The sequence below is a fragment of the Numida meleagris genome, chromosome 4, assembly GCF_002078875.1.
Source record: "Numida meleagris isolate 19003 breed g44 Domestic line chromosome 4, NumMel1.0, whole genome shotgun sequence".
Taxonomy (NCBI): Eukaryota; Metazoa; Chordata; class Aves; order Galliformes; family Numididae; genus Numida; species Numida meleagris.
The window spans coordinates 13,960,648-13,981,807 of NC_034412.1; the positions used below are offsets into that span (position 1 = coordinate 13,960,648).

At 42.2% G+C, this 21,160-nt stretch overlaps 1 protein-coding gene across 6 annotated transcripts; it reads right to left on the reverse strand.

Moving 5' to 3' along the window:
* Positions 1–21,148, reverse strand: PLSCR5 (phospholipid scramblase family member 5). 6 transcript variants are annotated; one of them, XM_021397085.1, is made up of 9 exons: positions 20,689–20,892; positions 20,218–20,443; positions 18,170–18,321; positions 14,732–14,774; positions 13,709–13,929; positions 12,547–12,708; positions 11,553–11,714; positions 10,994–11,072; positions 1–312 (listed from the first exon to the last, which is right to left on the reverse strand). In XM_021397085.1, exons 2-8 carry the CDS (start codon positions 20,228–20,230, stop codon positions 11,034–11,036), a joined length of 792 nt encoding a protein of 263 aa, XP_021252760.1. In that variant the 5' UTR covers positions 20,231–20,443; positions 20,689–20,892; the 3' UTR covers positions 1–312; positions 10,994–11,033. The 6 variants fall into 6 exon arrangements, with proteins under 6 accessions (XP_021252760.1, XP_021252761.1, XP_021252763.1 ...); XM_021397086.1 differs by lacking the exon at positions 1–312 and adding an exon at positions 9,394–9,982; XM_021397083.1 differs by lacking the exon at positions 1–312 and adding an exon at positions 10,606–10,907 and having other exon boundaries at positions 20,689–20,891.

The window sequence follows — 21,160 nt, forward strand, 5'->3', positions numbered from 1 at the left end:
TTGTCTGTTAGATCACACAGTGCCTCTTTATTTGCTCCAGTGAGCAGATTTAATCAGTGCCTTAAACATTTGGGAGAGAAGTTGGAATTGCTTCTACAGAAATGAGAAAGGCACCATGGTCCTTCTTTAGGTTGGTTATTTTAAACTGGAATGAAACATTATTTGTAGATTCTTGATCCCATTTTCAAGGTATGTTGCATGTATTCAGTGTGCTCAGAATATCACTTGCAGCTGCTTCAGCCTCTGGTCCCCCCAGACTCTGGCACCTTGTTGGACCATGTGGCACCCAGCTGTGATGATGAGACATCAACCCTGTTGATAAAACACAAAAAGAGTAACATCAGATCACCATCAGTGTGTCAGATATGATGAACATGTAGTAAAAGGCAGCTTAAATCTAAACATTTTAAAAACAGATAAATTACTATTATTATTTCTTTGGTATGGAACTGGGGCAAAAAGATTCCATCACATCAACAGCTGACAGATGGAGAAATGAGCCGCTGTCTCCCATGTCCCAGTTGTACTCTCTTTTTGGTTCAGTAATTAGGCCTTGACTAAGATAATAAAAGACGTATTCACGAAACCAGAAGAGGCAGCTAACACATTATCTCTGTATTAGAGCTTTGTAGCTGTGGTAACAGGACTGTTAGCTTGATTCCATTTAACAATGTCAAGACAGCCATCAAGCCTGCAGTCTGACTATTGACTTTCAGGTTCTCATTTGAAAAGGAAAATAGTGAAAATAGTTTTACTATCATTGTGTTTTTGTTAAATCAGCATCCTGGTAACAGAGCGGTATGGACAAGAACTCTGAATTGCATGGTCCTTGCATGCTGACCTGCAACGTATCTGCTCAGGCAGGCGGGGATGGTCATTTAAACAGGAAAAGCGATTTCCAGAGTGAACAAGCAGGTGTTGGTGGGGAAAAACAGCAATGAAACAATGAATGAATCAGCTCAACATACTGGATTTTGCTACTAAGGGTTTTTGTGCCAAACCCATTTCTTACACTGAGAAGGCTAAATGAAGTTTTGCTGCTGCCAGTCAGACACAATTTTGAATGTCAGCATTGCAAGTGAACTAGCATAAGCTGCTTTAGAGTAGGAAATCGGGATATAGAGTGGAAAAGAACAACTAGGCGTAAAGAAATAGTCCGCTACAGCTAGCAACATTTAGGATTAACTGGGATACTACAAATGTTAAATGCAGCTTGAGTAAATCCTGTTTTCTGCTAAAGTGTTCCTGATCCTGCAAATAGGTATTTATGAGCAACATTCCCATAGGCATGATTTTTTTTCCTAAAAAGCATAAGTAATTCAGGCTAAAGTGACAAATCGAGAAAGTCAGGTCCAGCCAGCTCCTGTTCCCCGTCCCGCAGGCATGCAGCGCATGTCAAAATGCACGCTCTAGACTTCCATGCAGTTTAGAGTTGCTCACATTTGTGTTTAAGCTTTTAGCACCATCAAGGTCTTGTGTTTAGGCTGTTGTAGGCAAACTCAGAGTTCTGAGCACTGATGAGGTGCCTGTGTCCCTGCACACTGCCCTCCTGCCATTCAGATGCTTCCAGGCCTAGCACTGCTGCAGTGCACAAACAGGGAATTGTGGCCAGTCAGTTCTGTTAGGATGCCTGGGGCCTTGCATTGCATTTACATCCATTTTTGAAAGCTACATAAAATAAAAACACTGCAGACAGCAGCAATGCATGCCATATGGGTGTGTGGCTGTAGTGAATAGGGTGGTGTTAGGCATGCAGGGGTCTGCATGCAGGCCTCCTCCGCTGCCCAGCCCCACTTTGTTCCAGCACAACAAAGAGAATCTGAAAGCACTCAGCCCACACCTGTTTTCATTTAAAGTTAGCTAATCTTATGGATCGTAGCACTGTTTTTGAATTTGATCTTGTGAAACAACAAACTTCACTTTGACTTTACTGTTGTTAACCTAACAGTTTAACAACAGGGGAGATTCAGATTAGAGATTTAGATATTAGGAAGAAATTCTTTACTCAGAGGGCAGTGAGGCCCTGGCACTGCTGCTCACAGAAGCTCTAGATGATCTATCTTGGATCATCTCATCTTGGAGGCGCCCAAGGCCAGGTTGGGTGGGGCTCTGGGCAGCCTGAGCTACTGGGGGACAGCCAACACACAGGGGTTGGAACCTGTGGGCTTTGAGGTCCTTTCCAACCCAAACTGTTCAGTGATATTATTATATGATAATCAGGTGCCATACGTCAGTAAGGGAGGTGCTGAAACAAGGAAAAGTCACAAATGGGGCTGTTAAGGCTGCGCCATAATGTACACTGCGCACTCACTTCTTTTTATCAGCCTGCATGTGAATTTTGCATTATCTAAACACATAGCCAGATTGAGAAGAGAATGTGCATTTTTTCATAAGTGACTCACCTGATTAAGAATGTCTGACGTCACTGAGGACTTCATTAATGAAGTAGATTAAGTAGGAAATTATAAAGATAGAAGGGACACTAGATCTGCAAAGTTTATGATGTGAATCGACAGGTCAATTAAGAATGAGTTTCAAGGAAACCCAGGACCAGAGCTGGCAGATACAGGGAGATCTGGAGGCAGGGAAGGGGAAAACACTGGAAAACAGATATTTACATCAGACATAAACTCTGTTAACCATTAAGTCTTACTTAGACACCAGTGTCAGGTACAGTGAACTCTCTTATCTCATGATTACTTTGGATGTAGAGTAATTACACACAAAGAGATTGCTTATCAAAGCAGAAACCTCTCTCTCAGGTTGGGACCATTCTTTAGAAATCCTGAGCACAGTTTTCGGGAGAATTAAATTTAGTTCTGTTACTTCTTAAACCAAGATTGTCAGATACGTTACTCACATTTCTGATAGACTTGGTCTATCACATGGTATTATAAATTATATTTACCATCTAGTTCCTGATTCAATTGTTGAATATAATTGAGCTGCAAGTTGTCAATGATTTTCTTAAAATATTCTTTCTTTCTTCATCATCTTCTGTCGGTGATATTTCTTACGTTCAAAACCGCAGAGTATTATGGCTTGAACAGATCAGCAGTGCACTAGAAAAATGACTTCAGGCAGATATTTATTCTGTAATGAATCTCCGCCATACTTTTTCCACTGCACTTACATTTGTAAGGATGCAATTAGACTGAACATGTAGTTGAAAGCATTCGTTTACTTTTGCCATAAATTTTTCATTCTTGCTGTGCCCTCCACCACTCCCTGCCCGCTGTTTTGTGACAGTCTTGCTCTTTCCTGGAAGTTACACTATCGTTTCACAATGATTCATCTTGGTCAGGCACTCCTCTGGCTTCACAGTCATCCCACCTTTCATAATATCAGGACAATGCTAGCCAGGGTGGTGACAGCTCAAACTAAACACGTTCTTCCTAAAACGTGCCAAACCCAGTTCCAGCAAGGGCAGACTGAACAATTGACCTAAAGGCTTCAGAGAAAGCTGAGGCTGCTTGTGCAAGCAGGTTGCTGTGGATTCAGGTCTCGTGTATGCTGATTTTTTTCCCTAGCCATGTAACTGCATCTTCTTATGCTAACAGTGTCCCAGCCAGTTTCAGGGCAGGAATTGCATGCAACTATTGGAAAAGACAACTTTTCTGTTGAAAAATAAAGAAAAATCAAGGCAAAATGGCTGTGTGCCACTAGTTCTGCTTCCTGCAGCTGAAGCAAACAATTTTAGTTTACCAAAGCTATTGTGACTTGCATGTGTACCCTTTCTTCAGGTGCTACACTTACTGGCACGCTTCACATCAGTATCAGCCACAGGTTCTCTGCTGCTAGGAACTAAGCATGCCAGAAGACACACCCTGCCTGTTTACACAGGCTCTGTTCCCTGCAGTCCCTTTCCCATGCCCAGTTTTTTTTCTGGTCTCTTACATTTTTGTCCTGAATTGTTCAAGTTACTCCCTCACACTGCTTGCTGGTATTCAGCAATTTCTGGCCAGGAGGTATTTCTGTATGGAGCAATGGCTACCAACAGTAGATTGTGTTCTTTTCTTTTAATACAAAACAACAGCCCTGTAAGCAGAGCACTTACCTGATGTGGTTGTCACTCAGAAAAAACTCCACGAAGTATCTCAGTGTGGAGAAACACCTTGAGCTAACACATCCTAAAGACATGACTTTTGGCAAAAATTATGTAATAATACAGAAGGTTCAATACAAATCTGTAGCTTTCAAACAGACTTCAAGGCTATCAGGGTACGTGAGGACTGGACACTGATTCCTGCAGAAACGCTAAAATGACTGTGTCCATAATCCTTTGCCAGAAGAAAACAGAAGATAATGGGGATGAGAAGTCTCTGTTATCATTTTTGCAAGAGAGTGGAATGCAAGACGTAATTGTGAATCTAGATTACTTTTCAATGGCAATCCAGGAGATGCACAATAAGGAAGTCACCTACAGGCCTCTTTTCACCATGCCAAAAATTTCCTGTCCTTTGAATTAAAGGAGTTGATATATTCGGAGGCACAATCACTAGGCATGCATCAGCCTGCCCATCTGATCTTTATTTTGTGAAAGGTTAATATTGTGCTAATAAAAGCACATTAACAAATATGGAAAAGAAAGCAGGAAGTTGTATCTAGCCTGGGCTGCCTCACTCCAAAAAAATAAGTATTTATCTCTTTAGCAAATTGATTTCTTAGCTTCATGTGAAAGGAGTGAAGGAATTAACTGCTGACAAATAAGTCAGTCTCATGGCGATTGCTAATGGAGTACTTCAGTAATTATTTGGCTTTGAGGAAGCTATTCCTAAGAGGGACTGAGTTTAACAAAACATCTTGGATTCCAGAAAAAATAACAAATTTCCTTTCACAGAATATGGGGTAACTTCCTAAGGATCTAAAGCCTCAGCTCTCCCTACCCCCGCCAAGGGTGTCATTTTTCAGGAAGGAAAAAGTACACTTAAAAACATGTAGTTGCTCTTCGAATTAAAGGAATATGCATGATTCTTACTTAGAATATATCATTCTAATTGAAAAGAAAGCAGTACAACTAAGAAGAGAGTCAATAGGAAGAAATTGCTTTCTCTTTTTTTCCTTCTTCAAAGAGACGTACTTTCATAACCCAAATATATTAGATAACCAGAAGATCTCAGACCTTACAGAGATGCTGTGTTGCCACTCTCTTCCCAGGTTCCATTGTCATCTGGGGTTGCGGCAATACTGGGATTTTCCATCCCTCTGCCCCAGGACAGCACACTGTGATGCACCATAACGATATGACACAGGGACACAGATATTTTACCCATAGAAACTCCCCATTCTTCTAGGGACCACACCACAAAACAGTTTCCTTCAGACACATCACTTTGTTTCTGCAGCAGGTGGGGAGTGCCCTGGAACCAGAGCTTTTCCCTTCTCCACTTGAAGAAGATAGACACTCCAGGTGCAGAAGATAGGTTTGGGGCTGAACAAAGGAAGAGCTCTCTTTGAGATAGACTGGCTCCTGCCCATGTTACCTCATGAGATATCTGTCACCTGCAATTCAGCTATGAAAAGCAGGCGATAAAGACAAGCCAGCATCTTGTGTCAAAGGTTTTATATCAGGCAACAAGGAAAAAAAACCCCTCCAGTTAAGGGTAGAAATCAGAGGTTAAAAATGTGTTGATCTTCAGTCGTTGTCCTGACTACACCTCGTGATCTGTGAAAAGCCACTCTTTTAATGAACTGTTGCTGCCATCTACTGAACACAAGAACTACATATCACACAGATCAATACAGCGTAGCTAGCCATCAAGTGGGAAACTTGTTACTTGGCTAAATTAACATACTTCTGTCTAGATGTTCAGGACATGCATCTACTTCAGACTGTACCTGTCCTTATGGGAAATACTGAATTGTCCTTTGGGGAGCCACTCCTAGCCACTGGGGAATTGTGAAATGTGGGTTTTGTAAACAGCTCCCAAAATGTGAAATACATTGCTGTTAGTAAGAAATTTTATACAGCTGCAGATTTTTTTAATTGCACATGTTAAGTTTTCTTTGGTAATATCACACAAAATTTCATCTTTGGTGAGCCTGAATTCCTGCCCTCATATAAGCAGGGAGCTTCCAGTTGAAAAAGTGCTGGCGATGGCACTAGATCTCTGCCAGGATACTGAAGGATAGGACCAAGGCCAAGCAGGCTGACAAAGAAGATCTCCTTGGTAGCAAGAACTGTCCCAGCCCCCGTGCTTTGCTTTATTTTGCTTTTTGATGGAGCCAGTTTGGGGTCAAACCAGAGGCTGCCAATGGGTGTAAACAGGGCATTCATACATACACATATGCGAGTGTTTTGTTTTTGTTGTTTCTTTTTTTCAAGGAAAAAAAATGTGTATTAACACACAAAAACAGCAACAAAGTCACTAAGTGCAAGAACTACAATACCATCATCTGGTTGCAATATATAAAAAAAAACCATATGCAAGCACACATTGCTCACCTACAAGGACACTGATGGCCAAATTCAGCCCTGCAGGTAAAGACAACTCTTATTAGATTAAACATGAGTTGGACACATTTGTTTCAAAGATGCCTTTGGCTTGTTAAGGCTGGAGAGCAGGGACAAAAAGTGGCAAATGGGAGCTGCTGGTCTCAGCAGGCACTGCGTTTAGTGGCACAGCACCAGTGCAAGAGCATGGCTTGGTGTGGGAAGCAAGATTGTTGCTACTAGAGCAGCTGCTTCTGTCTAGGGTAGCAAAGTGATTTAAAGGGATAAACTAAAATAGGAATCTGGTTCTTTTTCTCAGTTTGCATTACGGAAATTTAGGAGTGAAAGGACTGAATTTTATAAAACTGCTAGTGAGAAAAACAAGTTGGCATCGGGTCCTTCTGCAAAACCATACATTTCCACAGGAGGGAGCTTCTTGCCCGCGAAGCCCATAGCTAGTGCGCAGGGAAAGGAAACAGCAGTGCTCCCCGGAGTTCTCCAGTTCTGCCGATTCTAATCTGAGCCGCTGCTAGGAATTACAGCGAGCGCTGGTAGTGAAACGGTTAACAAATAATGATGATTGTCAGAGCTTGTTAACCGCAGTTATTTTCAAGACATATGTAAATCTGTATAAATACCTAAGTGTGGTATATAATCTAAAACATACTGTTTAAATCTATAAGCGTTCCTGAGTTAATTTCACTATGGGAACGTTAGTTGCAGCTTCCTGGATTTACTGTGTTTGAATTCATACCTTTGAACATTAAATTAAAATTAGTCTAAATATTTGTTGAGAATTAATCACCTGATAAATTTAGCTCTTTTTCATTTTTATGAATTATTCATCATCTCCTCTCCCTTCCGTTGATGTGTTTGGTTATTTACAAGAATTGAATTACCATTTTGTGTTACAAAATCCAGCATTCCAGGGGATTTGTAAAATGTTCCCCTTGGAAACTGTTTTTACCACCAGTATTTTATGGTACTTTTCCGCTTCTTGAAGAAGTCATTGTAGTTTTTAAGAGAGGCATAAGTAAGTTCATATATATATGCAAATACTTTGCAACAAAATGTTTTTATGTCTTGCACATACACAATGAATAAATGACTGATTTTGAAAGCTGATTGCAGTGAGAACGGGGTTGGTCTCTTCTCACTGGTGACAGGACAAGGGGAAATGGCCTCAAGTTGCACCAGGGGAGGTTTAGGTTGGATATCAGGAAAAACTTCTTTACAGAAAGGGTTGTTAAGCACTGGAACAGGCTCCCCAGGGAGGTGGTTGAGTCACCATCCCTGAATGTGTTTAAAAACCGTTTGGATGTGGTGCTCAGGGACCTGATTTAGCAGTGGGTTGTTAGGGTAGTATGGTTAGGTTGCGGTTGGACTTGATGATCTTGAAGGTGTTTTCCAACCTGAGCAATTCTGATTCTGTGATTCTATTATGTTCCTGCTCAGGAAGCCTGTGTTAGTAAAATCATAGAATCATTAAGGTTGGTAAAGACCTCTAAGATCATCCAGTCCAACTGTCAGCTCATCCCCACCATGCCCACGAAGCACGTCCCCACATATCCTGAATACCTCCAGGGACAGCAACTCCACGACTTCCCTGGGCAGCCCATTACAGTGCCTCATCACTGTTCCTGAGAAGAAATTTTTCCTAATACCAAACCTGAACCTTCCCTAGCACAACTTGAGTCCTTTACCTCTCACTTCATTGCTGTTACTTAGAAGAGGCTGACCTCCGCCTTGCCACACCCTCCTTTCAGAGAGTTGTGGAGAGCAATAAGGTCTCCCCTGAGCCTCCTCTTCTCCAGACTGAACAGTCCTGGCTCCCTCAGCTGCTCCCCATAGGACTTGTTTTCCAGACCCCTCACCAGCTTCATCGCCCCTCTCTGGACACACTACAGGGCCTCAATGCCTTCCTTGTAGTGAGAGGCCCAGAGCTGAACAAGGTTCTCAAGTTGCAGCCTCACCAGTGCTGAGTTCAGAGCAACAAGCATCTCCTGTTCCTGTTGACTATACTGTTTATGTTAGAAGTCAGAATGCCATTGCCCTTCTTGGCCACCTTAGCATACTGCTGGCTCATGTTTAGCCAGCAGTCAACTAACACCTCCAGACCCTTTTCTATCATGCAGCTTTCCAGGCACTCTGCCCCAGACCTGTAGCATCGGTTGGTGGTGTTGTGACCCAAGCACAGGACCCAGCACTTAGAATCACAGAATCAGCTAGGTTGGAAAAGACCTACAAGATCATCCAGTCCAACCATCCACCTACCACCAATAACCCCACTAAACCATGTCTCTCAACGCTATATCTAAATGTTTCTTGAAAACCTGCAGGGACGGTGACTCAACCACCTCCCTGGGCAGCCCATTCCAGCACCTGACTACTCTTTCAGAAAAGTAGTACTTCCTAATGTTCAGCCTAAATCTCCCCTGGTGCAACTTGAGGCCATTCCCCCTCGTCCTGTCACTAGTTACGAGAGAGAAGAGGCTGACCCCCAGCTCACTACAACCTCCCTTCAGGTAGTTATAGAGAGCGATAAGGTCTCCCCTGAGCCTCCTCCTCTCCAGACTGAACAATCCCAGCTCCCTCAGCCGCTCCTCATAAGGCCTGTGCTCCAGACCCCTCACCAGCTTCATCACCCTACTCTGAACACGCTCCAGGGCCTCAATGTCTTTCTTGCAGTGAGGGGCCCAAAACTGGGCACAGTACTCGAGGCACGGCCTCACCAGGGCTGAGTACAGAGGGACAATGACTTCCCTACTCCTACTGGCAACACTGTTCCTGATACAAGCCAGGATGCCATTGGCCTTCTTGGCCACCTGGACACACTGCTGGCTCATGCTCAGCTGAGCATCGACCAACACCCCCAGATCTATTTCCTCTACACAGTCTTCCAGCCACTCTGCCCCAAGCCTGTAGCGTTGCCTGGGGTTGTTGTGGCCAAAGTGCAGGACCCGGCACTTGGTCTTGTTGAACCTCATACCATTGGCTTCAGCCCAGAGATCCAGCCTGTCCAGATTTCTCTGTAGGGCCTTGCTACCCCCAGGCAGACCGACACTTCCAGCCAGCTTGGTGTCGTCTGGAAACTTAATGAGGGTACTCTCAATCCTCTCATTCAGATAATGAATAAAGACATCAAACAGGGCTGGCCCCAATATTAACTCCTGGGGAACAGCTGAATTTAACACCATTCACCACCACTCTCTGGGCCTGGCCCTTGAGCCAGTTTTTTTACCCAGTGAAGAGTACACCCGTTCAGGCCATGGGCTGCCAGCTCCTGCAGGAGAATGCTGTGGGAAACAGCGTCAAAGGCTTTGCTAAAGTCTGGGTAGACTACAACAACAGTCTTACCCTCATCTGCTAGGTGGGTCACCCGATCAAAGAAAGAGATCAAGTCGGTCAAGCAGGACTTGCCTTTCATGAAGCCATGCTGGCTGGGCCTGATCCCCTGGTTATCCTTAAAAGTCTGTGTTGGCATGAATGTTTAGGAGCACTGTTGTGAGGCACTGTGACAGCAAGAATGAGCAGTTACGTAAAACTTACCTGAAACAGAAAAAACTTCCATTGCACAGTCTTTACCACAGAGAATACCTGAGCTTGACAAAGAGAAAAGATAATTGTATCCCAAGGAGGTGTTCGCTCTCGAGTGGCCTCAGGAAAGGCTGATTGAGAAGTTACCAACCACCAGATATTATGAAGAGGACAAAAAAAAAAAAAACTTTTAATGAAATTCTTGAGTGGATAGGAGCACAAATGCTCCACATTAGATAGTTCAAATTTTAAGTGATTTGTGTGCACACAGGGGACTCTCTCTCAAACCTCACTGCCTGCCTTCATTACAGGCAGCAAAAGTCCAAATTTTCTGAATGGAGTTTGAGTTCCCCCATCTACTGTTGGAAGCCTAATTTCTGGCTGCAGCTCATTAAATAAATCTTTGCCATAAAATAAATAGCTAGCAAACATCATTTCCCTTCTTTCAACTCATTGAAATAGATACCATCTTGAACTTCCCATTGGGTGATGTCTTTATATTTGTTGCTTTCAAACTCAGTTTGTTACTATTAATTAAATAACAAATCAGAAAATGACTTCTGAAATTATGAAAAAGCAAAACCAAATCCCCCACAACACTCCCTCATGTGGTTAGTAACTGGTACCAGCACTCGCAGAGCATCAAAGAGTTCTTTAAACAGAGACTTTCATCAGTGACGCTGCAAGCCTTCATCTAATCTTTCATGATTTCCCATGCAGGAACATCAAAAGAGAAAGAAGAGAATAGCACTGTTCCAAAGGAACAGTGCTCTGTGGGAAAAATATATGTTTAGCTACAACGCATGTAAAATGTAAGTGGGAAATTATTATTTACAAGACACATATTTTAATAAACAACATCATTAGCTCCCTTTCTTTTCCTATAAGGAACAAGGATTTGTGCAGTTCAAAATCATGTCCAAAGCTCAAGAGATTTCTGGAAGAAAATGAAAAAGAATTAGAAAGTATCTAACATATAAGTCTTCAAAGCAAGAAGATCAATTTATGTTCATTTTTACTTACTGAAACACATTCTGCATATTTTATTGCTTCTGTCATCTTGTTATAATCCATCCAGAGAGTTTTCAAAGAACATTAAGTCCTACAAGTAAACAAATAGTGAATGGTAACAAAGGTACAAAAATGCAACAATTAATATCAGAAGTCGTACTTGTAGGCTTTTGTTACATAAATTAATTAGATTAGTCAATCATTTTCTATTATTCTGCCACTGAGCAATAAGAATGTCATAGGGCAGTCCAAAAATCTTTAGTAACATGAGTTACATTTCTAACGTAATAAAACCAAAATATATAGGTTGCTGGTATTTTAGAGCAGTGAATAATTTAAATAGTTTTGTCCTTTTATTTATATTTTCTGATGTACATATTCTAGACAATTGAAGTCACTGCATGCTAATATTAACATATTAGTGTTGTCAAAACAACACATGCTCTCTTTCAGGCAGTGGTTTGACTTTTGACTGCATGTATGCCTTTGTAGGGCCACAGCCGACAGCAAGGGCCCCTTTGGTCCCAGTCTATCCAGCTCTTGGGCCTACCTCTTGATTTTTCATACTTACGATGAGGAAGCATGCACCAATCATCACTGCCTTGATTTTCACATCAAGATCTACTGGGACCTGGATCCCAAAGTTGGCAGTGTTGGTAAAAACATTGTTTACAAATCCAGACCAGTACTTGGAAATTTTGCCAATCGTTGACATTTCATTGAGAGCTTTTACCTGCACCAATAAAAAATGGGAATAAGCCTAGACATAAATAAATCTAATACACACTGATTATATCTCCACAGAATTAATGACTCTGCCCTGACATGCAAAGTACACTATACTTGTCAGGCTGTTCTTTTCTTCTTGTCATTGAAATGCTCTACTAGTGTTAGATTTCTTTTAGGAATAGCACACAAGAAAGGGTCTCTCTTGCAAATTTGGAGACATCAGCATCTTCAGAGCTGACAGAAAAGTGGTGGGAAGCAATTTGTGGAAGTTTACACTACTTTTGCTCTTCTTTCACAATGCATTTTTTCCCTCTCTTCAGCTTCAGATATGCTCCAAGTCACAGCAGCAGCACTGCTGCTCTCCTACAACTGACAGATACATTCCTGATTATGCATCCATCTCCCCATTCCTCACACAATAACAAAATTAGGAACATTACCTACTGAAGTCTTCCAATGTGGCTAGAAACACAGAAGTTTTCTTATGATTATGTAACTAAGAGGAAGAGCTTTGTTTACATCAGAAAACTGTTCATGGTTTCTTCATAAATCTCTCATTCTCTCTTTTACACCCTAAATATCTCAAAGGTTCCTCAGAATTTCTTTTTTCCTGACAAATGAAGTTAAATGGATGCAGAATTGTCAATCCCATCCAGAAAACACCTGCAGGAATGTGCATGTAGAAGTCAGGAACTCCAGTGCACATGGTTGTGATTCTTTTCCCAAATTACTGCAATGTACATAATATTTTTAAGAGTAGAATGACAGGATTTTTGATTGAGAAGTTCATTCAAAGCAGTAAAACCTAAAATTCTTAGCACTCATAAGTTACATACCTCGAAGTCAACATCTTCAAAACATCCACAAGTTGCATATGGGCCAATTATTTTTAGTACATCTTCTTTGCTTTCATTCTGTATAGTAAACTTAGGCAGAAATGGGTCCCAGTTCTGTACAACATATCCAGCTACTGTGCCTGGTGGGGACTGAACTTCTAACTAGCAAACAAAACAGAATAAAATCTTATAAACTAATTTTATATTGGTGTATTTTTCCATAATACCATATCATTTATATAATTACAAAGTGTTTATTTAATGCATTTATGTATAATTTTACCAAACCATGAACAGGACATCTAACAGGGGCCTAATGCTGCTTTTAAATACAGTGAACAATACAGAGCTCAAAAGCTGCACCAGAAGCTATCATCTTACATCAAATGTAAGATCTGATAAAAGTTAAACACTATAGTGAAAAACAAAAAACCTGTACATTGCAAGTATCCCATAGGCTATTTTATGCAGTAATTATGCTACCCAAGGATTTTTCTTCTGAAAATCTGGATGCAGAACTGAGAAAACAGGTAGATAAGTCTCCCTATAAAACATTTTCCTAAAATAATATCTGTGAATGAAAGTCAAAAAAAAGGAGAAAAGATCTCATTCTCGACAGGATCTGTGTTTTTCACTCAAAGCAGCTGATTTTTGTAACTTTCTATGGCCTTGAAGAGGTGGAGCCTCGACACAATGCACGGGATTCCCCAGAGAGCTGCTTCCCAGCCACAGCCTGCACTGCCAGCACCAGGAAAAGTCCCGCCTTCCCACTCTGTGCTTGCAGTGAGTGATGCACACCCATAGCACTAAGTGATTTCAGTCTGAGAGGGGCGAGCAGTGCTTCAGGGCCGTACCTAAATGGAGGGAGTTCTGTGTTGTCAGATGCAGGGCTCTATTTGGGATGCTCATGAGAGGCATGTTAGGAACGTTACTTCTAAAAGGGCGTTGTTTATCAATAATTGCTGCTAAATGAAGGCCTTTGGGTTATTCTCTCACTTGAGGTGTTGCCTCAGCAAGTGCAGAGGCAAGAAGAGAAGCTGTCTCCATGCAGCCCAGGCTGGGAATTCCTTCCTGCCATCCTCACTGAGGTCATGCAAGGCTTAATTAATGCAGAGCACATGCAGTGAGATGCTCGGACAAAAGGCAATTAGGCAGTACTCACCTCTTGCAGGAAGCAAGGGAACCAGCAGCTGTTGCATCTCAAGGGTCTGTTCACTGTAATCACCTCTCGGCCCGAGTTATCAGCGATCCTTATGGTGAAAGACCTTATAGGCGAACACAAGTTACGATCAAAGCAACCATTTTCTTCCACTGCAAAGTAAACTCTTTGTCCCAAATGGTTTTTTATCTCATATTTGCTGCAGGTCTCTGTGCCAAGTATGGCTAATAAAGCAAAACAAGTTGGATGTTACCTTAGCATAAGGTCAGATTAGAGGCAGCCTCTGCCAAGACTCACAGAATTCAGCTTCGCATACATGTTTAGAGCTCCAGTCTTCACTGTGGTACATACTCTAAACATCTATGAAGAGAGACTGTTTCAAAATTGTTTTTAAATGATGATGTAAAGAAAATGTATGATAATAAAGAAATAATAATGTCAAGTTGTATTTTGAAAGAACATTTAGATCAAAGACTTTAATCTGCTGTAAACTGCAGCCTCTATCACAAAGCAGAATTCAGATACTGAGTTCTGGTTTTGGCTGTTCTTACTTTGTAAACTGACAAATATTGATACAAGGCTATCCTATTTCAGTGATACAAGTTTCACTCAGAGAGGTGCCCGAGAATCAAGACAAAACTTCTTGGATAGGAGAAATACATCTGATTACACTGAATAGGAGGAATACATTTAAAAGCGTTTTAATTGTTGAACTTGAAACTGAAATTTTGAGGAACTATGTAAATCAAACTATTATGCTTTATTTAATGCTTTCTTACCTTCCTTACTTTAATCACTTCTAGCACGTTCATTATAGTTCATCATCTTTTCAACCCATGAAAAAATTAAATCTTTAGTAACTTTAAGGGAAGGATTTTAGTTCTGGGGCACCTCCCTCTCCTCATTTCACCACACTAAAACCACACTGGAGGCCTGATGCAAGGTCAGCAGGAAGCTGGGCTTGGAAGCCCTTTGGAGACAGCTGTGTACCTGCACCTTCAGAACACAACAAGGGTTGCACCATACCTTCAAGGAGCTCCACCTGCTGATGAATAATGATCCGGTCAAGCTGTTTCAAAAACAAAGAAGAAAAATATAAGCTAGTGGGTGTTGGAAGGTCTGGGGCTGCTGGTGATTACCTGTCCCTTTGCATTTCTTTCCTTCCAGAGTCCCCAGAGAAACCCTCGCTGCTTGAAACCATCCTCACCTGTCAGCTGGTTACCAGTGCAGGAGAAAAACTGCCACGACACCCAGCTTTTCTGTGCTTACCGTCCCTCTGACATACTCTGCTTTAGAGCATAATCATTAGTACTGCAAAACCTTCATTTCAGCCTACCTCCAAGCGTTATGTGACTTTTTAATGCATGTTTTATGTGACAATTTAGGCTTTGCTAGTTTGTTCTCCTTAAATTCCAGATGGGCATCAGACGCCTGACACTGAATTTTGCCATTACTCACAGCTGAAGACAGAAAGCTCACAACAGACATCTGAGACCAGCACATCACAGCTCTCCAGTATATGTATATTTCACAATTGATAAATTTTGCCTGGTACACATTCAAACTGTTGCAGCCATTTATCAGTTCCAGTCATCTCCTGCAGCTAGTTCAGACAGCAAAGAAAAGCTGGTAATAGAGAAACTTCCAGATCCCTCTCATTAATCTCTGAAATGTGCACGCCAGTAATTGAAATAATAAAAAATATTTGGACTTAAAAATCTTCTCCCAAGAAGCTTTGCTGTTTGTCATTTAGATTTCATGAGATATGAGAAGCCTTGGAGCTCATGGGAAGTTAGTGCAGAGCTCTGCTGATGAAAAATGAATAAACAGGTTAAAGATGGCAGGGATATTTTAATATTTTAGTATTGATTTTAATATGGATTTCTTTCCCCCACATAGGCTTTCACAGGGGAAGGAAAAATAATGAGTCTGAACTGCTAAAAACTTTGAGTGATTTTGCACTGCGTACCAGTTTGTTGCGTACAAAGCATAGGCAATGTTTAGCCATCAGGCAGCACCATTTGTTAGGCTTGCTTGTTTTGCCTTGCTGCTGCAAGGCAGCCATTCTGATGCATCTTTCATTGAGGCACTTGTGGATTAAGGGATTTCTGACGCATCTTTCATTGAGGCACTTGTGGATTAAGGGAATTCTGCACTTGCATTTGAAAGCATGAAAAACCTTTTGCTTTACATTGGTCTCAGTCCTCTTGAGCTCTAACGTGCTAAAATTCCTTACGCACAGCTAATTCTCAGCATTCAGTTTTGTGGGCATAAAATTTACAACTCATCAGTCTGATCAAGTCTAAACTAAGAAGCATCTTACAAAACTGGTAAAGCCTGGATAGTTGCACAGCACAACATTGAGCTGCCTGGAAAATTCTCAGGTCTCTTCCATCTATTCCTGCTCTGTGTAAAGGTTCTGCGCTTTTGTGATGGACTCTACACAATTCCAAGAACTACAGCTACAATCTGAAAATTAATCATGTTTTTTGGGGTAACTTTTTTTGTAGAAAATTGTATAGAGTGTCACTTTTGTGATGATTACAGAAAGCACGGTCTCAGTTCAGCAGGGCTGAAGCAGTTTATCACCAGGCTCTGAAGCGCCTCAAAGAGCTGAACGTATCGCTCCTCAGCCCGGCTGACTTCAGTGTGCATTTGCATAGTGACAGATGTTTTCTGTTCCTCTCATCCAGCGCTACACGCTGTGCCCTTGAGTTCCTGTTTAGCATAAGACTGTGGGGATCTTTATGAGATTCACTGGGGCTGGATCCTGCTTTTGGAGGCAAGCATGTTAGGGCCTTATTAAGAAATATATTCAACTTTCTCAAATAAATCTATCCCACTATCTTCCCTGCTCCTGCTGGAGATAATCCCAGAACCTCATTTCTATTTGTTATCTTCTGTTTATTCACAACCACTTTCTATATAATCCTTCTTCTGTTGAAATCATTCTTTAAATTAAATGCTTTTTTTTCCCCCACAGGTTGTTTTCTCCTCCAGGGGTGACAGCTGTCAGAGTTCCTGCTCTGATAGCATTTTTTTTTAGACTAAAAATGAAAATTTTGCAGACATGTTTTAGAGCAGGTTCTCTATTCCCAGTGCCCTTTCAGTGGCACTTCTCTGTGCCTGCTCCGGTTGGGAACCCACATCCATAACACACACACAACCAAAGTATTACACGGTATGATGCATCAAAAATTCCCAGTTCAGCTGGAAATACCTTCTATCATTTATATGAGTGGCTCTCCCCCGACATCCTGATGGAGACAGTGGGTCACTACGACTTCCTCTGGCCAAAAAAGGGGACACTGAGGACCAGGCTAATGTCCTCCCATCCCAACTGCAGCTCACAGGGACCCAAGCACACAAGGACCCAGGAGTCATCTCAGGAGCAAACTAAGAATAATTAGTAAGGGCTGCAGTACAGACGCATGGTTACTGAGCTGAGAATGAAGACTTTAAACCTTCCATAAAATGGAGTAACAGAATTTGCTTGCCCACATTGTACCAATAAAGCTAAGGTGTAATTCACGTTCATGCAGAAAGCTGAATATGTAACCTGCCAAGTATTGACTATCACAATCACTTTTCGACTGAAAAATGCAGCTCCACAGTCTGTGAACAAATGCTCCTGTAATTGACAACACATATCATTTTGTGCACAGGCTCCATGAAATGAAAATCGTAACTCCACATGAAAGATGGTTTCTGAAGGGTCTCCCAGTTTTGTTAACTGTCTTAGGTTCCAAATAGAAAATGCATTCAATTTCTGCCTGTGTACAAAACTACAGAAAAGCATATTTTAACTACAGCCCTCAAGTGATGCATCAGAATCACAGCCTCATAACTACTCGTTAACTCCCACTTCCCTGCAATACGCTGCTTGGGCACTGGCTCTTTTCTGCCTTGAGCCCAAAAAAGAGGTGCAAGTTTGCAGCTGCCCAGGTTTTCTCTCGGTCATCCCCTTGGGAACTTGCTTCTCCCTCTCAGCTGGAGAGCATTGTCCTTGTGGGCACGAGGAATTAGATCCAAAGACCTCCATGTTCCTCAGACAGAGGGGTGTGATTCCCTCACACGCTGCTGGTTTTAGTCAACCAGGTGAGTTCTGAGGTCAGACAGAGTTTGGCAGTAGTTTCTCTTAAGGAGCTGGAAGGAAACTGGAGGGACAGTGAGAGGGGTCATAGTATGACCTAGAAAAAGTCCTAGAGAGAAGAAAATCATGTCTGGGAGCAAGGAGAGCTGCATGCACAGCGAATGGACTTTTCCAAAGATGAGATTGCAGCAATGAAGGAAGAGCTTATAATCTGTACATTCCTTATCTCACAGTAGTATCAAACAACAGATAAGCCTGTCCATATCCAATTTCCTCTCCCCAAGAAAATACCCCAAACGCTCCCACCCCCCAAATATCAAAGGAGTCCACGATGAAACAGAACAGTTCCAGCATTGGGAAAGATTCAGGACCTGGTTCAGATACTCCAGCCCTGGTGGCAAGTTTTGCACACGTGAGGTTTGGTTCCACAGGCCTGCTGGCTCAGCAGGCTTCTCCTGCTCCAGCAGGTCAGGAGAACCAGGGAGGTAGTCCTTAAAGACTGGGTTCGTTTGTCCTTGAGATTCTGCAGGGAAAAAAGAAAAAAAATGAGAAATAAACAGGGCCAAACAGCAGCCAGTAGAACTGGGACACCAGCATCACATTCTGCCTGTGCCTACACCAGCGCCTGAGTTCGGATGAGGAGCAGGCACCTTGGCCGTCTGCTGCAGCTGGTCTCAGTGCCAGCACCTTCCCACCACTGCAGTAACACTGGCCCTGCTCGCGCAGCACGCACCAGCTGCAGCTCTCAGCACATCTCTGGCAAGCCCTTGCATTAACCAAGCCCCTATGCCTCGGCAGCAAACAGCCTCCAAACCAATAATTTTTATCTCCTACGTGACAGTGCTCGGGCATAACAGGGTCTGAGCTCCAGAAGGAATTTTGGGCTTAGGTCTGAAGCCGCCTTTTGCCGTTGTGGGTTTAATTGAGGTCCTTTAGCTTTATTTGAACCCACTGTGGCTGATTCATCGTTTAATCATATTTTGATCTTAATTTGCCTTTGCAGCCACTGCTTTCCTTCAAAGTCGGAGACCACAGGAGGAAGAAGCAACCCCTTTGAATTTGTAGCTGGCTTTTAAAAATGTATAACGGGCAGATAAATATTTTATATGCTCTTCTGCATCATTTTACCTCACAGGGTTCTGTTACTGCCGTAACTCTTGTTGTTACATGAAATGCCATGAAGTGGCCAAGTGTTAGCGTTACTCTCGGATAATAAAAAGAAAAAAAGACAACAAATTGCAGTTCTACCTGTCAAATTTTAAGCTATACAAAAATCAAACAGTAAATGCATTAAATATTGATGAGAACCTAAGCTACTCTGAGGCTTTGTCTATTTTCATGGCTGCTTCCTACTTCATTTACAGTGCGGGAGAACTTAAAAGTTACGACATGATGCAGTGAGCATTCCGTGCGATCGCAGTCTGCAGAGGTACTGGCTCCTAACAGAAGCATATTACCAAGTTCATTATGAATACTGTATTACAGAATGTGACTATTTTGTTGCTCTCGTTAATTACTATGCATTAAAATATACTGAACCAGATCTCTTTTATATGGCTAAATATAAGCAAAACGTATACTTTTCCCTTAGGGGAAAAATGCATATTCCAAGAGTACAACAATGCTCTAAAATCTGTTTGCTGCTGCATAACTTCTAGCGCTGTAAATACTAAATGTCTGAAATATTTGGTGGGGGAATAAAGGGGTAAGTGTTACGTTGCTGGAGCTCCCTGGGCCAGCACCTGCCTCCGTACGTCACACCAGGACAATGCCTGCAGGGTTGCATTCATGCTAAGAAAAAACAGAATTGTGTCCTTCTGCTTAGATTTAGGATTTGACTGCATGGAAAAAATGAACGTTGATGGCTTGTGAGATCAGCATACTCCCGTGTTTATCTATAGCCCTGAACAGCCAAGGGCTGCAGCTCAAAGACAATACATGACAGAAATGAACCCAGATAGAAGTAATCTGGTTACATTCATTTATTCTTCAGATATTTATGTTTCCTGCATGACTCTGGCCAGTTTTAAAAGTGAAAAGCGTTTGCTGATTTCATATTTTCAAAGTGTAATAGGAAAGAAGTGCGAAATCTGTGTGAATCTTGGAACAGAACATGCCCTTCCTATGCAGCCCATACTGACAGGTTTAAGCACAAAGATACAAGCACCATTTCCTGACTGAATGCAGATGCGAACATTCTGTAATGCACTTTATTCAAATAACATTCCAGTATAGATTTTAGTCTCCTTAGGAGCCTTTTCAATACTGAAAAATTAAAAGAAGCCCAAACAACCGTGCTTTGGCTGCTGTGGTTTTAGCCTGAAACTCTCATTTCATCAGACTGCTGATTGCTGGAAACGTACAAGACTGTAGTTTTCTGTAAACATGATCTAAAAATACAGACTATAGATGCACTTACCTTGAGAGGCCATGAAGCTTCCTGAGTTACTTCTTCAAAGGAAGCCAGGTTAAAAGAAAAGGCTTTTCTTGTTGCAGCAAAGAAAAAAAGAGCACAGCATGCACAAAACTTCAGAAGGTGTCTGTCTACTTCATATCAGCTTACAAAGAACTGGAGGAAACGTACTGCCTTTCTCATGTTCCAGAACACTGCATTTTATGTCGATGGACAACAGGGGGAGATGATGCTAACAAACAAGAAAAACATTATTCATTTCAAGTCGTTTGCACCAATGGAAAGAGGAAGAAGTCTTCTGTGCATACAAAGAGGCAAAACTTCGATGTACCCACTGGGAAATAGAACACATTAAGCCTCAAACTCCACTTTATAATGTATGTATGTATTCTGTGACTATACAAATTCTGTCTTTATAATTCAATATTTATGTTTCCATTTCTGCAGGTATCCTGCAAGGACAGAGGAGGTGATTACCTGCATCTCCTCGCTGCTGGCCCCTACTCAACACATCGTGCTCGGAGCAGGATGAGCTGCATGGGCTTTTTCCCTGTGCTTCCCCAGAGGGGCTCAGTCTCCCATCCCCAGGATGTCACCCCCAAGAATAGCCCCATGCAGCCCCTCCACACCCCTTGGGCTCCACTGCTGATCACTGAGAAGTGCTTAAATGGACACGGGAAGTGAAACGGGCTGCCTGTGTCCTGCTGCAGGCAAGCACCGTCCATGCCAACATGTAACGCGCAATTACCCGCATTGCACCGAGAGCAAAGCAGGAGGAGGGAGGGTAACCTTGACTTACCAGCTCATATTTCTACCTCAAGTGCCCAAGTCGCCATGGAGATCACGCACATGTGAGCCGCAGACAGATATGATGCATGGCTGCAAAATGGCAGAGCCTAAGCAGAGCGCATGGAGGAGCAGGGCGAAGTGTTGGGGAGCATTTCTGCTC